At 43.8% G+C, this 16,445-nt stretch overlaps 1 protein-coding gene across 6 annotated transcripts in view; it reads left to right on the top strand.

The window, feature by feature from the left end:
- Positions 1–16,445, top strand: part of ANKEF1 (ankyrin repeat and EF-hand domain containing 1) — a 48,488-nt gene that overhangs the window by 642 nt on the left and 31,401 nt on the right. For 3 of the 6 annotated variants that reach the window (XM_075127246.1, XM_075127244.1, XM_048842578.2), the window contains exons 2-6: positions 4,554–4,941; positions 5,599–5,798; positions 9,668–9,817; positions 11,537–11,660; positions 12,583–13,402. In XM_075127246.1, the coding sequence (XP_074983347.1) occupies positions 4,596–4,941; positions 5,599–5,798; positions 9,668–9,817; positions 11,537–11,660; positions 12,583–13,402 (1,640 nt within the window). In that variant the 5' untranslated portion in view covers positions 4,554–4,595. Of the gene's footprint in view, positions 1–89; positions 208–4,553; positions 4,942–5,598; positions 5,909–9,667; positions 9,818–11,536; positions 11,661–12,582; positions 13,403–16,445 lie in introns of those variants that run through there. The other 3 variants (XM_075127245.1, XM_075127247.1, XM_075127248.1) reach the window with 3 other exon arrangements.

The raw sequence follows: 16,445 nt of genomic DNA, 5'->3' as shown, positions 1-16,445 counted from the left end.
CTGCAGCGCGCGCCAGGCGGGGCCGCCCCGCGCGGGGGCGGGGCAAGCCTGGCATTATGACGCATGTGCGGGCGGGGCTGCCGGTTGCTATGGGAGCTGCGGGGTAGCAGCGTCCCTCGCGCGGCCTGTCTCGGGGCGCGCCGCAGCCCCTCCAGTGCGCACGCGCGCCTGAGCCGTGCCGCCCGGGCGGCTGCTCCCCGCCGGGAGGTGAGTCCGGGGCTCGTGCTGGGTCCGCCCCGCCCCTCGCTCCAGCACGTCACAAGGGAGCACGCGCAGGGACCTCCCCCAGTGCACGTGGGGCAGGAATCCCCCCCCCCCCGCGCGCCTCTCTCCCGAGCCCTCGTGCAGGAGTGGGGGGTGCAGCTCCAGTGCGCTGGCCCGCCCCCAGAGGTGGCTGCATTTTAGCACTGGGTGAAGGGGGCGGGGGAGGGGATCCTTGTGCATCGCTGTTGGGAACTCTGGCCAAGTCCTTCGAGGGGGAGACTGGGGTGACCAGACAGTAAGTGTGAAAAAAATCGGGACCGGGGGTACTAGGAGCCTATATAAGAAAAAGACCCCCCAAATCGGGACATCTGGTCACCCTAGAGGAGAGGCGCGGTAGAGGTGCCGCGGTGGCTGTCCCCAAAGCCTGGACATACGGACGCCGGCCGGCGCGCCACTGGGCCCTGGCCTGTGCAGGAGGGAGGCCCCCGGGCCGGCCCATGCTTTGCCGGCTCTGCTGCCTTCTCCGAACCCTTCGTTAGAGTTAGGGAGGAGCATGTCAGTTGGAGAGGGATGTGATCCCATTGCTGTGTGAATGTATTTCTCATTAATCGTCCTAGATGTGGCGTGCCAGGGCAGAAGAATGGATACATTAAGCCCCCGCTCTTTGGCTTCAAGGCCCGCTTAGCCGCAGGCCTCGCCACGTGGCCCTCGGGATTGGCCCTTACACCTCCCTTGTGCAGTGGATCTGCCCAGGCAGATCCTTGCACCAGGGTGGAACCCCTCTACCTTCCATGGAGGTCCACCCAGGAGGAGCTCAGAATAGGAATTGGAGATTTAGCAATTACAAATTAGAAACGGACCGTGGCGCTGATTTTTAATTTTCTAGGTGGGTGAGTGAGTCCGGTGTGAAGTCCCTGCAGTGTCCATTCGCTCTACACTATACAGTGTATCTCTGTCCGAACAGAACATTTTTTGAGAAGTGACATACAGTTTAAAACTAAAAGGTGTAGAAGGGAAGGGGATATCCATCTGAGCCTTAACTGGAGCCTTGTAGTTATTTGCTGTCCTGGGATAAATTTTCATCAGACGTCGTTGCTCAGGTCCCATTAAACATGAGTCAAATGGAGTCTTTATTTGTATAAAGCAATAAATGCATGGGAGTACTGTTACCATGTTACGTTCTTTTATGTCACACTATAAGGTTCATGCTTAGATACAGTCAATGTGTAAACTAATTATACATTTTTAAATGCTTATTTTTTTAAAATAAAAAGTCTGATAACTTTGTTTACTGATTTGTGAACAGTCATTGTTAAAAGGGACATTGTCAACTTGAAATTTAGCTTTTAGAAAATGAATAAAAGTAGTTTCAGTGACTGCACCTGTCCCTGTATTTCTCTGCCAATTTTTGTGGTTTTCCATTTTCCAGGGTTGTTGTTTTTTTAAGTGTTTCTTTTTGTTGTTGTTGCTGGGTGTGTCTCCCACACAAACAGTGGGCAAGGAGCCAACAATATACACAAAGTGCTGTCACATGCACACACTAAACAAAAAGAGGAAAAAAATTTCTCTTTTTTTGACTCTTAAGGCCTTGCTCTTGCAAAGACTCATTGTAATCCTTGAGACTACGCTTGTGAGTAAAGCACAGTGCATATGTAGGTGTTTGCAGGATTGTGCAGTAGGTGTTGCTGGTAACAATAACAGGGGAAAAAATCTGGCAGCAGTGTGATTTTTTTTTATAGTTGATAATGGCCTTTGAGAAGGCCACAGTGGGGGGGATTTTCAAAGACATAAGGGGCAATTCAAATTCAAAGGCATAAGGGGCCCCTGCTATGTATGGGTACTACATGTGGCTGGCAAATACTTATTTTTCTAAATTGAGACACTGCCCCTACGTGGGAAACCTATGGCCTAACTGTCCCCATTCCAGTGAGAAGGAACCTAAAGTTTGTCTTTAGGCTTTTATGTGGGATATGGAAGGGAAGAAAAAGTAAGACTTGCTCCTAAATGCATCACTGACAAGTACTGCATCTCATTCAGATTTGTACATAAAAGCAACAACCTTGACTATATAAATCATAGAATCATAGAATATGAGGGTTGGAAGGGACCTCAGGAGGTCATCTAGTCCAACCCCCTGCTCAAAGCAGGACCAATCCCCAATTAAATCATCCCAGCCAGGGCTTTGTCAAGCCTGACCTTAAAAACTTCTAAGGAAGGAGATTCTACCACCTCCCTAGGTAACGCATTCCAGTGTTTCACCACCCTCCTAGTGAAAAAGTTTTTCCTAATATCCAACCTAAACCTCCCCCACTGCAACTTGAGACCATTACTCCTTGTCCTGTCCTCTTCTACCACTGAGAATAGTCTAGAACCATCCTCTCGAACCACCTCTCAGGTAGTTGAAAGCAGCTATCAAATCCCCCCTCATTCTTCTCTTCTGCAGACTAAACAATCCCAGTTCCGTCAGCCTCTCCTCATAACTCATGTGTTCCAGACCCCTAATCATTTTTGTTGCCCTTCTGATCAATATCATCCGATCTTCAGCTGGTGTAAATCAGTCAGTGTAGCTCTTTTGACTTCTGTGGTGCTATGCCAGTTATCACCAGCTGGGTGGCAACTTGGCCCGTACTCTTGTCTCTAGGTCTTAGATAGAACAATGAAGGATTTTTGCACTTCTTCTAGAGAGCAAGGAGCTTTGTACGTCCTTCCTCTTTCCACTTCTCTCCTGGGATAACTTTGGGTTTCCTGAACATCATTTAGATAGAAGATCTCATAGCCTTAGGGTACAGCTAATGACAGAGCCAGTTGGCACCGCTCACTTGGGGAGTCTCATGGCCCCAGAGGGGAGCTCTTGGAGGGATTGTGCCTCCCAAAGCTCACCAGCGCACACGGGGAATGCACAACCTGCCCCATCCCTTTGGGTGTTACAGCATGCTCTCCTTTTGGTGAGGAGCCATTTATGCTGGCCGGGGTGGAACCTTCCCACCCTTCCTTGTCCATGTTGGGATGTCTTCTACCTCTGGAGCACTAAGAAGGAGCAGGGACTGTGAGCATGCCTGGCTGTTGCTTGGAGGTAGGGACACACAAAGCAGCTGAAGGACTCTTTGCGCACCCACTCCCCCCACCCAGCCACCAGCACAGGGCCAGGCACAATTGTGCCTTGTAATAATATAGTTGTACGTGTTTTTTTGCGGCGGGAGGGGGGAAGAGTGACCAGAGTCTCGAAGCACTACCGCAATGCAAATCAACAACAAGGTGGGTGGAGAAGAAGGGCTCCACTAAAACATGTCAGATTTTTAAAAAGTGAATCCAGTCTTCCCTAGCATCCTCTGCCAGCAGGCAACGGAACATGACTACAGGCAAAGAATTCATACTGCAAATTACAAGGGGCTTCCTCCTGTTCCCCTTAGCATCTTCAGACACCCCAGCCCTGCAGAGCTCACGCCCCTTTGCCCGTAGCGGCCAGGCCCCCGTGCTGACTTGCTATGTAGAGTCTCTGCTCCCAGTGGCTTGTTAACATTCCAAGCTGAACTCCCTTGTGGGTTACAGCTTCCCTGGTGATCTGGAATGGAGAGCACCTCTGAGTTCTCTTCCGTCTGGGGCGAGAACCGTGGGATGCAGCTCGCATCAGTATACAAGACATTCATGATTGTCTGTTACAAGCGACTGCATTTATTCCCTTTGACAGAATCATCAAATGTCTGAGGATGAAATGACAAACCACACATGACTGACGTTAGTCTTTTTGCTTAGGATGCTACCGGGTGGTGTGTGGATGCGATGGTAACAAGGATGGTATAAGAACCGACACAGAATAGAATTTAACATTTCAATCCAAGTATTTGCCTAAACAGGTTGTCACTTAGATTGTAAACTCTCTGGGTCAGGGAATATCTTATTGTTTGTGTTTGTACAGCACCTAGCACAATGGGGACCTGGTCTGTGACTGGGGCTGCTGAGAGCTATGGTAATACAAATATAAATAAATAATAATCTAATTCCTTGTGATATTTAGATTCCACATTCTCTGGAAAGGTAGTTCGTTAAATTATAGGCTGGTACAGGGGTTGGCAACCTTTGGCATGCGGCCCATCAGGGTAATCCGCTGGCGGGATGCAAGACATTTTGTTTACATTGACATCTGCAAGCACGGCCCCCCCGCAGCTCTCAGTGGCCACGGTTCGAATTATATATATGCCCATATAAAATCAAGAATTATGAGGCTGCTCAGTGACCTCTGAAGTCAAAATGAAAAACTTTAACTGACATAAATGCGATTTGGATCAAAACCCATTATGGCTTGTAAGGAGAATAACTTCACACGTGTGTTTTGTGTTTTTTTTGTCCAGAAAGCCTTCCCTTTGAAGAAGACTAGCTTCAGTTGATCAAGGATGTCTTTGACGGACAAAAGACTTGAAGATTTGCAGATCTACAAAGTTCTCCAATGTGTTCGCCAAAAGGACAAGAGGCAGATAGAGAAGCTGACCAAACTTGGATTCCCAGAACTCATTAATTTCACAGAGCCTGTTGATGGTTATAGTGCCCTTCATTTGGCATGCATCGCAAATGACATAGACATGTGCAACTTCCTGCTGGAGCAAGGAGCTCATCCAGATGTTCAAGACCGAATGGGACGCACTCCTGCAATGAAAGCAGCTGAGCTAGGCCACGACTTAGCCTTGGATAAACTAGCGAAGGCCGAGGCAGACATGACCATAGTTGATAATGAAGGAAAAGGTAAAAAGAGTCCCTCTTAATCATATTAGACAGAAAAAGTATCTTTGGAGCCAGAATCAACACAAATTGCAGTCCTGCTTTCTCACCACATATCACGTGCTAGCTATGTGTATTATGTCCCCCTCTAGAGGCTGGTCAGCATAATGGGTAAGAGTCTTCTGCTGCAGGACTGTTCTTTGGCTCATGTAGCAAAGGTCTGTGGTTTGGTACTGAACATCCTAAGGTTCAGCCCCAGGTGGGTGTTCACTACACATACAACCCAACAAAGCCATTTTTCTTCAGAGTTTTTGTGGTGCTGAAAGTGAGGACATTTTTGCTGGATCAGGCATTTTGGTAGCTCTCTCCAATAGTTAGTTTTATATGTGCCTAACTATTAAGGATCAGATTCTGATACCCTCACTCTCATTGAATATTGCTTTACTCCACAAGCGGTCCTGTTGAAATCCCAAATATCATTTCATGTGTTAATTTCTGAAGTCTTCATCCTGTAATCTGATTCAAATGGACAGGCCCTTATGCCTGAGAAATGAATGGGTCACTATACTGGTTCAAGGGGTCTGTCTGTGCAGATCAGATTCCTGAATCAGGGCCTTTCCTGCTATTTGATTCAGCCCCCTAACATTTGTTGCTTAACAGCCATTTTGTTTTTTGTTGCAGGTGTTTTGTTTTACTGTATTTTACCTACGAAACGGCACTGCCGCTGCGTTCAGATCGCTTTAGAATGCGGCGCAGATGTTAACAACTGTACTATCAATGGGAAGCCAGTATTCCTACAAGCCTGTGAACAAGCACACGAGATTAAAGAAATATGTCTGAAATTTTTGGAAAGAGGAGCAGACCCCAATGCGATAAACCTAGTAGGAATGTTCCTATAATTAAATATGTATACATACTATTGTAATGCAGTTGTAAGACCACTACAATATAGGAGCATTCATCTTTAAAATGAAATAAGACGACACATCAGGTAGTTAACTTTTGGGCAATGTACATATTACTGCCACTGATAGCCCCTCTCCATCATTCTTGTTTTATTTTACCGAGGTCCCACACCTCGATCATTTGTCTCCTGTTTTGGATTTTGGTAGGTTGTGATCCAGTTATTTATATGCATAAAAACAACCAGGTCACCTCCCCAAATGGTGTGAAGTGCTATTGCCCGTTGACTTCAGCGAAGCTGTGTCCATTACACTGGCCGAGGGATCTGGCCTATTGTTTTAAATGTTGAAATTATATTCAATACAATTAGAAGCATAGCGTGGCCGGCCCTGCATGAGAACCAAGGCAGTGAGATGTTACAAGAAACCTTGTCCTTTACCCTCCTTTCCGTCTGCACAGCTATGCAAGGGGCAGCCATAATCCAGGTCATTTATTTGTTTATTCATTACAATGAGACATTTTAAAAAAGCCAGACCAGTGCTCAAGGCACATTCAATGTTTCATATGTTTCAGGTAACCACAAATCCAGGAGCTTATCCTCATCCCTCTAGTTCATAGAATCATAGAATCATAGAATATCAGGGTTGGAAGGGACCCCTGAAGGTCATCTAGTCCAACCCCCTGCTCGAAGCAGGACCAATTCCCAGTTAAATCATCCCAGCCAGGGCTTTGTCAAGCCTGACCTTAAAAACGTCTAAGGAAGGAGATTCTAGTTAAAGTTAATCAGTCCAAACATTCCTTATGTGCCCACAAACACTGTCCCTTACCGCATTTTTGTCTTCCAAGATGACGATGCATTAAAGGTCAAGAGACTCAGGCTATTTCAGCCCAAGAGGGGGAATGAGTTCCAGAGCCACTCACAGAGTGCCCTTCCAGCTGCACCTCTTTTATTAAACTGTGGGGGCCTCCACCTGAAATGGCTTTACTGATTGTGGGTGATTTGAGCTCCAGAGTACAAAGAAAGGAGGGTGTTAGTGCAACAGATGACGCTCCACAGGGTACGCCTTAGGGCTATTTCCCCGCTCTCCCTTAGTACCCTCTGGTGGATTGAAGCTGGAACAGGGACTTGCAGGCTATGCACCCCCCCAAAAAAAACTCTTAGCAGCATTTCTCCACAGTAAACTCCCTGCGCCCCACAAGACACATTCAGCCTGCCTGGAATTTGCACAAGCATAATCACTCCAGCCACTTACCAGCAATACAGCATCTATACTTCCATCCCTTTCCCCAAATATACCCTTCAAAACAGACCAGAATAACATATGAACAATCACATTTCTTTACTTGTTAACTATTGAGTTAATCTGCTTGTTTTTATTGGGTCAAAAAGCAATGCAAAACTGAATGTTTTTTTAATAAAAGAATCCCTGGCACCTCCTCCTAACAGTGATGGACAATGAGGAACATTTTAATATCAGAGCTTAGCCGTAGGGAATTATTTTCTGCTCAGTCAGTATCTTCACCACTCCCTAGGACAAATAGTTTCCCATTCACTGTGATGCACTGTTTGGCCTCAGCTTGTACAGAATAGTTTTCAAAGGAAGAGAGTCGCACTGCCTGGCTTGCATGTCCAGGGTGATACCAAGGGGAAGGAGATTCTATTTCCTCCACCTCTGGTCAGCTAATAATACTTTACATGGCTGGAGCATCTCTTATATTAGAGTGCTTCACAAACTGTATATATATATATATATATATATATATATATATATAGACTCCACTGAAATGTGTCTGCCTCTGGGGTGTAAAGAACAACAGCACAATGTCTTAATAATTCTAGACTATGTTTCCTATTCACATAAACACATTTGAAAGAGACAAAATGTGCAGGCAGCTATGCAGAAAGGACATGATCCAAGTAATTCTGCAGTATACACTGGGATTGGTGTATAGCCCCGTGCATGAATAAATCCTTCATGTACCGCACTATCCTGTGGTTATTTCACTGGAAATCCAGCATAAAGCCACACTCCAACATGTGGGCCTGCTGTAGCAAGTAAGGGGCAGAGCATGTGCCACTGACTATCTAAGAAGATATGCTATGTCAGGCAGGGGTGGCCAACCTGCGGCTCCGGAGCCACGTGCGGCTCTTCAGAAGTTAAGATGCGGCTCCTTGTGTAGGCCCCGACTCCGGGGCTGGAGCTACAGGTGCCAACTTTCCAGTGTGCCGGGGGGTGCTCACTGCTCAGCCCCTGGCTCTGCCACAGGCCCTGCCCCCACTCCACCTCTTCCAGCCCCCTTCCCTGAGCCTGCCGTGCCTCACTCCTCCCCCCTCCCCCACAGAGCCTCCTGCATGCCACAAAACAGCTGATCGGGAGGTGCAGGGAGAGAGGGGGTGAGGCTGCTGGTGGGCGGGCGGCGCTGGGAGCTGGAGGGTGGGAGCTGATGACGGGCTGCTGACATTTTACTGTGGCTCTTTGGCAATGTACATTGGTAAATTCTGGCTCCTTCTCAGGCTCAGGTTGGCCACCCCTGTGCTTTGTATAAGGAAAGGTCTCTGGGTCTCCTAAAGCCAGACATTCCTAAGAGTGTATATTCTGTTGTAACTAAATGCATATAGATGTCATGCATAAATTTGATGTTTGTACTAGCATATGCTAGTTTTGCTTGGGGATATAATACTACTGGTGGAATTCCCAAAACCCTGCCATCTTCTAATAAACCACTGTCCCAGCTGTGCTGATTGCTCCTCCTTAACAGAGCTGGTGCACTGAATCAGTCTTCCCTTGCACGTCCATGTTACCACATGGACACATCTAGCACCAGTGGTTTTCAGGCACATTTTGCAAAAAGTTCTTGGTATTGGCTAGAACAGTTGCTCTCAACCTTTCCACACTACTGTCCCCTTTCCAGGAGTCTGATTTGTCTTGCATACCCCCAAGTTCCACCTCACTTAAAAACTGCTTGCTTACAAAATCAGACATAAAAACACAAATGTGTCACAGCTCACTATTACTGAAAAATTGCTGACTTTCTCATTTTTACCATATAATTATAAAACAAATCAATTGGAATATAAATATTGTACTTCCATTTCAGTGTCTAGTCTATGGAGCAGTATAAACAAGCCATTGTCTGTATGAAATTGTAGTTTGTACTGACTTCGCTTGTGCTTTTTCTGTAGCCTGTTGTAAAACTAGGCAAATGGCTAGGGGAGTTGATGTACCCCCGGAAGACTTTTGCATACCCCCAGGTTGAGAACCACTGGGCTAGAGGAGCCTATGGTCCCGTGTCCCTCTCTAGGACATCTGTGACATGGAAAAACAATGGTACTCTGTTTTAAGTCTGTGTCCACAGTTGTGGTCCTCCTAAGCAAGATCCAACAAGCCCTTTGAGTGTATGGGAACGTCAGTTGCTGGCTGAGGAGCACTTCATTGAAGTACCCAAATGGCTGAGCTGAGGTCTTCTGAATATCTAGGGGCCGAGCCCATAAACATGTTGCTGCATAATTTTACTCAAGTGAGAAGGCACATTGACTTCACAGGGACTACTCACTTGAGTAAAACTACACACGTAGTTACTTCTAGGTTTGGGCTTATGCGGCTTGATCCTGTAGCTTTTACTCAAGAGAAGACAGTGGGACTCGCTCATGTGTTTTAAAAACTGTAGAATTAAGGTTCTTAAAGGTGACCTGCAGAAGACTTTTGAAATTATTGGGCTTGCACCCACCCTTCTTTGCTTCTTGATGATGCATAAAGCAGACCTTCAGTTCTTCTATTCCCTTGTGATGCTGACTTTGACTGTCTAACACGAAAACGAACATAAAACACAGCTGTTTAATTTGCAGGCTACTGGTCGCACGGCCTTAATGGAAACGGCAAGAGAGGGAGTAATAGAGATGGTGCGTGGCATACTGGAAAGAGGCGGAGATGTTAACATATTTGACAACGAAAGACACAATGCTGCACATTTTGCCGCCAAAGGAGGCTTTTTTGAGGTATTTTTGTTGATAGTACTGAAACTTAACTTCAAAGCTACTCAGCCGGTTTTCCTTCCCCCCAAGACAAGCAGCTTTGCTGATTAATCAGAGAAATCATTATTCATGAATGGCTTCTATTAAACCATCAAAGGGGATTTAGAAATTATGGTATTTCTCTTATAAATCTGCAACAGTTTTCTGTGAGGTACCTATAAATACACGTTCCTACTTATGTCTTATGTGGGTGGGCCCACCAGGGCGGAGGGGTCTCACAAGGCTGTGTGTCCTGGCTGTGTCTCACAAAGGAGGTGTTGCTTGTAGATGCCCAGTGACGGGGGAGCGGCTTCTTTTCTTCCCTGTTGTCTCTAAGACACGATGAGGACAGCTATGGATTTGCCCCCTCTAATTTCAACAGAGGTGGGGAAACTGATCAGCAGCAACTATCCTCCTGCCCCCATTCCTACCCCAAAGATCCCTACATTTCTGCTATAGAGAAGCCTGGAGGCAATGCCCACCCCATTAGTACCCTGTTGTTTGGATCTAGGTCACTTACTGTAGCAGTATTGTTCTATCTATCACAGTATTGTTCTATCTATCTGTGCTTCTTAAAACACAACAGCCTTGGCTGGGTTGATGGTAATAGGGATTGAAAGTGGGCACTCTGGATTTAAAAACACAAGTTCCTACTGCCTGGCCAAGGAACCACATAACTGTAGCAACCTCATAAACTTTTGTATGTAGACTAATCAGTGGAGAGGGACAGAGAGCTGCACAGTGTGGGTATGGATTACACAATATTTCAATTAGGGCTGTCAAACGATTACAAAAATTAATTGTGATTAATCGCCATTTTAATCGCACTGTTACACAATAATAGAATACTAATGTAAATGTATTATAAATATTTGTGGATGTCCTACATTTTCAAATATATTGATTTCAGATACAACACAGAATACAAAGTGTGAAGTGTTCACTTTATATTATTATTTTTGATTACAAATATTTGCACTGTAAAAAAGATAAAACAAAAGATAGTGCAGTGTACAAGTCAAAGCATGAAGGAGCATACAAATGTTTAGCATATCTGGCACGTAAATACCTTGCAATGCCGGCTACAACAGTGCCATGCAAACGCCTGTTCTCACTTTCAGGTGACGTTGTAAATAAGGAGCGGGCAGCATTATCTCCCGTAAATGTAAACAAACTTGTTCAGCCAGTCACTAAGACAAACAAGAAGTAGGACTGAGTGGACTTGTAGGCTCAAATAAGTTTTACATTGTTTTGTTTTTGAGTGGAGTTATGTAACAAAAAATCTACATTTGTCAGTTGCACTTTCATGATTAAGAGATCGCACTACTGTACTTGAATGAGGTGAATTGAAAAATACTATTTTTTATCTTTTTTACAGTGCAAATATTTGTAATAAAAATAATATAAAGTGAGCACTGTACACTTTGTATTCTGCATTGTAACTGAAATCAATATATTTGAAAATGTAGAAAAACAAAATTAATAAATTTAAATTGGTATTCTATTATTGTGTAACCGTGCAATGAAACCTACAATTAATCACAATTAATTTTTTCATCGAATTAATCCGTTTTGAGTTAATTGCTTGAGTTAACTGTGATTAATTGACAGCCCTAATTTCAATTTTTTTTTTTTTTTTTAAAACCCACAAACTCTAGTCATTTTGGTGCAGGGTTTTTAATGGCATTGACTTTGCTTTTCTAGATCCTAAGAATTATTTCAGCTTATAATGGAGATGTGGGGCTCATTGCTATGAATGGAAACACGCCACTTCATTACGCTGCTGCTGGGGGCTTTGCGGATTGCTGCAAATTTATAGGGCAAAGAGGTAAACAAAAAATGTGTATTTACATAGATCATACAAATCTTTGCTTGTCTTCTGTGCTAAATACAGGATTTCACTTCTCTATAAATGGAGGATTTAACTTTCCAGGACTGTCACAGTTGCACTAGTAATGAGTATTTAATCCACTGATAAATATAGATTGTCAGGAAAATTTTCCTAACCGTGTGGCTGTGAGCCTGTAGAATAATTCTCAAGGGAGGCAGTGGATGCTCAATAGATTTGAGTCATTTAAAACAACACTGGGCTAAGTATTTAGGCATACACAGGTGGGAACAATATTCCATTAGCATTGGGATGGATTTAATTCTTTCAGAAGTGAGTGTCCACAGCTGCTTTGGACCCTTTACATTTCAAAGGAAAATAATCATTGTATCACTTAAAGGGCCTGATCCAGAGCCTACTGAAGTGAACGGAATGACTCCCCTTAATCTCTGTGGGCATTGGATTTGGCCTCAAAGAAGCTGTGGTCATGCTGACTAAAATCAAATTCAGTGTCACCCCTGGAATTTCACTGTCATCACATGAACCTGCAAAATCTCTTCATGCTGTGTTCATGAGGTACAAACATTTTAAGGAATGGCACCACACATAGCCAAACTGCAATTCTTGGGTACAGAATGGTGAGTTAGAAATAATATTTCAAGCTTAGCTCTGCTCTTCATGACTTCTTTTATTGGTTTAAGTAAAATCTTTCAGTGTAGTTTTTGTGTATTTGTGTATAATAACTATCCCATTCCCTAGTTAAAAAGTGCAATTTAATAGTTCTGTTTAGATCCCAGACAGTATAAAATTGTAGACCTGTGTTAATAATTATCTGCAGCAGTTGGCTGCAAATCTGAATTAAGACTCAGCTAGTTTTATACACCATCTTGTTTTTTCAGTAAAACAATGTCTGTATGTTTAGGCTGTGATCCTAAATGGAAGAACCTACTAACAAAAACCCCAAGAATGACTGCCAAAGAAGGTGGCTTTAAAGCAGCATCAAAGGAACTGCGCAAAATTGAACGACTCCATGCTAAAATCACCAAACCTGGAGCGAAGGAAGCCAATCCACGCTTTGCGATGAGGTTGCACGATTGGTCCTTAGAACATCAGACAGCCCTTCGTGAGGCATTTGAGGTTGTGGACAGAGGTGACGGAACAATAAGCAAAGATGATTTTGCATCAATTATTCAGGAGAAGTGTGATTTTGTGGATGCTGAACTAATACAAACCGTTGCCCAGGCACATGATAAGTCTCGTGCTGGGGGAATTAACATTGAAGAGTTCTTTAAAGGTTCCAAATACTTGCAAAAAGCCTATCTCATTTCGTCTTTTGGACCCAAAAAGAAGAAAGGGAAGAAAGGAAAAGGCAAGAAAGGCAAATTCTCCATCCCCATGCCCATCTGCGTCATTCCAGAGAGCTTGTGCCCACGCCGAACAGATGGCGGGCCCCCTATGTACATGATTGAGACCTATCAGAATGTGACCGATGGTAACCGCTTTCATCGGGATCACCCCCCTGAACATCCTTTGCAGGATGACTCTGCGTGGTACATTGATGAGCCAGAGAAGACTTACACCAAGATTAACTATCTTACTAAAGAAGGAGACATTGTGTCGCTGAAAAAAGCATTTGAAGAGGGGATACCAGTGGACATTAGAGATGTATATTATAAAACTCCTCTGATGGCGGCATGTGGAAGTGGAAACATGGATGCTGTGAAATATCTTCTAGAGAAGGGGTAAGTTTTTGTGAGGAGGGTTGTTTTTGCAGTGTATATATTTGATAGTCACTTAGACACAAAAGAAGAAAACTTGGAGATATTTAACTTTATTTTAAAGAATTTGCTTAGTGTTTATCACTGTACAATCAAAGCATTGCAAGCAATAATGAATTTAGCTTCATAACGCCCATGAGGTAGGGTATTGTTATGATGATCCTTGTTTTTGAAGATGGGGAAGCAGAAGCACTTAAAGGTGATCTTCAAAGTTGGTTAAAGCCAATGTTTTCAAAGTGTTTGCTAATTTGGGGGGGGTCTGAGCTTTTGGTCTTTCAGAAGTGCCGGATACCTAAATATCCAGTTGAAGTCAATGGGATCTGCCAGTGCACCTCTGAAAATCCACCTCAGCGTGTCCCAAATTGGGCATTCCAAAAACGGAGGCACTCAAAATTAGAGGATGCTTTTTGAAAATGTTGGCCTAAGTGACTGGCCCAAGGTCACACGAGCAGTCTGTGGCAGAATTGGGAATACATCCTAGATCTCCTGATTCCCACTGCCTTTAGAGACAAAGGTGTGAATTGAGACTGGTGCATAAAAGCATTACTGTACTTCCTTTCTACAACCACAGCAGGCTGACACATGTGCTGAGTAGATTAGGCTTAAGGCTGTAGTCAGACACTGCTATCTAATATATTCACCACTTTAAAAGGTCTGCGGCAGATTGTAGTCAGCAGACACACTTGGGAAATCTAAATAATAAAAGGTAGGATTTTTATTTTGAATGATAGTTAACGATTCATTCAAGTAATTTGGAAGATGTTCCCTTAGGCATTTATCTGAATGACTGTCGGGCTCTACCAGGGCACGACAAGGTGTCTGTTCAACGAGGAGAACAAAAGAGCAGAATGTTGTGTTATATGCAAAAAACCCACAAGTGCGATGGGTTTTTAAAAACCCTTTATTTTTTTTAATTTGAAAGACAATGATATTTACCTTAGCATTACTCTCTACATATAGCAATTCCCATTTCCAAGGGTGAGCAGTTACTTATAGTCTTAGGCTCTGTTGTTAGTGAAGCCTTGTTGAAGCTGGTAGGTGCTCCTGTATCCATCAGCTTCACCAGCAGCTTGCTGATTCAGCAGACCTCGATGTTGTTCACAAAGACCATGGGCTCGGTTCAATGCTGAAGGTGCTCAGCCAGGTTAGATGTCGACAAAGCACAGTTCCAGTGCCCCGTAGGAGCTACAGGTACGCTAATATATGTATGCCTGTGACAATGGTACCAGCTTAACCAGGACATTAGGATCTGGTCCCGTAGGCCAGCATAAAGATGCCCCTTCTATGTCTTCTCCTTTTATACATTGATATAAAGACGTTAAATGTTACATTCCATATGCTTTTCATTCTTTTCTTCTACCTTGCACCTGCTAGTTCTAACAAAAAATCCTCATCCATTATCCTGTCATTCCCTCAATATCTTATGAGGGGTCTGTCTGTCTCTCAGCCATTGCCTGGGAATGTGTTCATGCAATTACTTGAGAACTCTGGGTGTTTCTGTATCATCCTCTCAGGCCTGGAATGTGCTTACTTGGTGTTAGCTAATACCTGGTGCATTGAAATTTTGCCAAGACCAGGCTTCCTTTGGTTCTTACTGTTAGTTGTGTGTAGGGCTCCAGTAAGGCCTACACTGCCTACAGGCCCCAAGCCTGAAGAGACTTAAACTCATGCAACTTAGTGCATTTCAGCAGTCCCACTAACATTCATGGGACATTTGTAAAGTTACGTACATGTTTAAGCCTGTGCATTCTTGGAGTCTAGTGGTTATGCTTATTGGGCCAATTAATCTTTACTGACTTTATCAAACCTCCATTGAGTTCAATGGAGTTACATCTAGGATAAATTTTGCCCCTTATGTTTAACATTTGGACCTTGTAACATGGTAAAGCAATGTTAATTTTGGGATTTTAAACAGACAAAAACAGGAAATTCAGAGGTAAAGTGCCATAGTAAATGTTAGCTTTGCACCTTTTGGCAAGATAGAATTTCAGTACATGGTGAAAATATTGCTATGGGAATCTTTCTGGGCTCCCTTTTACAATACGGTCTTTCAACAAACCATATCGAGTGGAATACAAAGTGTTCTATATGTTCATCTAAGGTTATAAAAAATGGTGCAGTTTGACCATAAATCGGCAGTGTGTGCTGTGGTTTATTTGCACAGTTTTGCTGGAGCAGTATTATAAATCAGTTTGATAAAAAAAAAAATACAGCAAGAAACAGTGCTAACATGCAAGTCCTATGTAAATCAATGTTATGCCCTCCCCTGGAATACTCTGTTCAGATCTGATCAGCTTGTCCCTAAAAGGATAAAATAGAAGCGGAGGGGGTTCAGTGAACAGATGGAGAGAATAATGGCAGGCATGGAAAATAATGCATATGAAGAGAGACTGGAAGGATTGTGGATCATTTACTCCAGAAAGGAGATGAATAGGAAATGATAGTGATGTATAAAATAATGTATGGTATGGAGATGATAGAGCACTTCTCTCCCCTCGCCCTTTCTTACGCAAGATCAAGAGTTATCCAATGACACTGAAAGCCAGCAAATTTTAAAACTGGTAAACAAATAACACTCAATTAGCCGGTGGAACTTATTGCCAAGATGTCACTGAGAGCAAGACTTCAGCAGGATTTTAAAAAAGATTAGACATTTATATAGATTACAAGAACATCCAGGACTACATTAATAAAGAATTTAAAAGACGTGTGGATGGAATGCAAACCCTTGTGTTTCAGGGCATAAGTCAGCTTTTGGCCAGAGCGGGTTAAGAAGAAACTTATCCTGAAACATCTTATAACTGTGGGGTTTCTTGCATCTTCCTGCAAAGCATCTGGTATTGGCTCCTGGACTAATGTTCTAATGGATGCTCCAGTTCAACAATTTCCACATTGTACCTCTATGGGACAGTCCCAGATACAATGAAGCTGATGTAGCTGGGGCGTGTGTATATGTATGTGTGTGTGTGTGTGGAAGGGGTTGGGGAAGAACCCCTCAGTGGTCTTT

The sequence above is a fragment of the Caretta caretta genome, chromosome 3 (genome assembly GCF_965140235.1).
Source record: "Caretta caretta isolate rCarCar2 chromosome 3, rCarCar1.hap1, whole genome shotgun sequence".
Taxonomy (NCBI): Eukaryota; Metazoa; Chordata; order Testudines; family Cheloniidae; genus Caretta; species Caretta caretta.
Note: the sequence above shows the minus strand (reverse complement) of the source record. Positions and strands in the feature narration are given on the sequence as shown.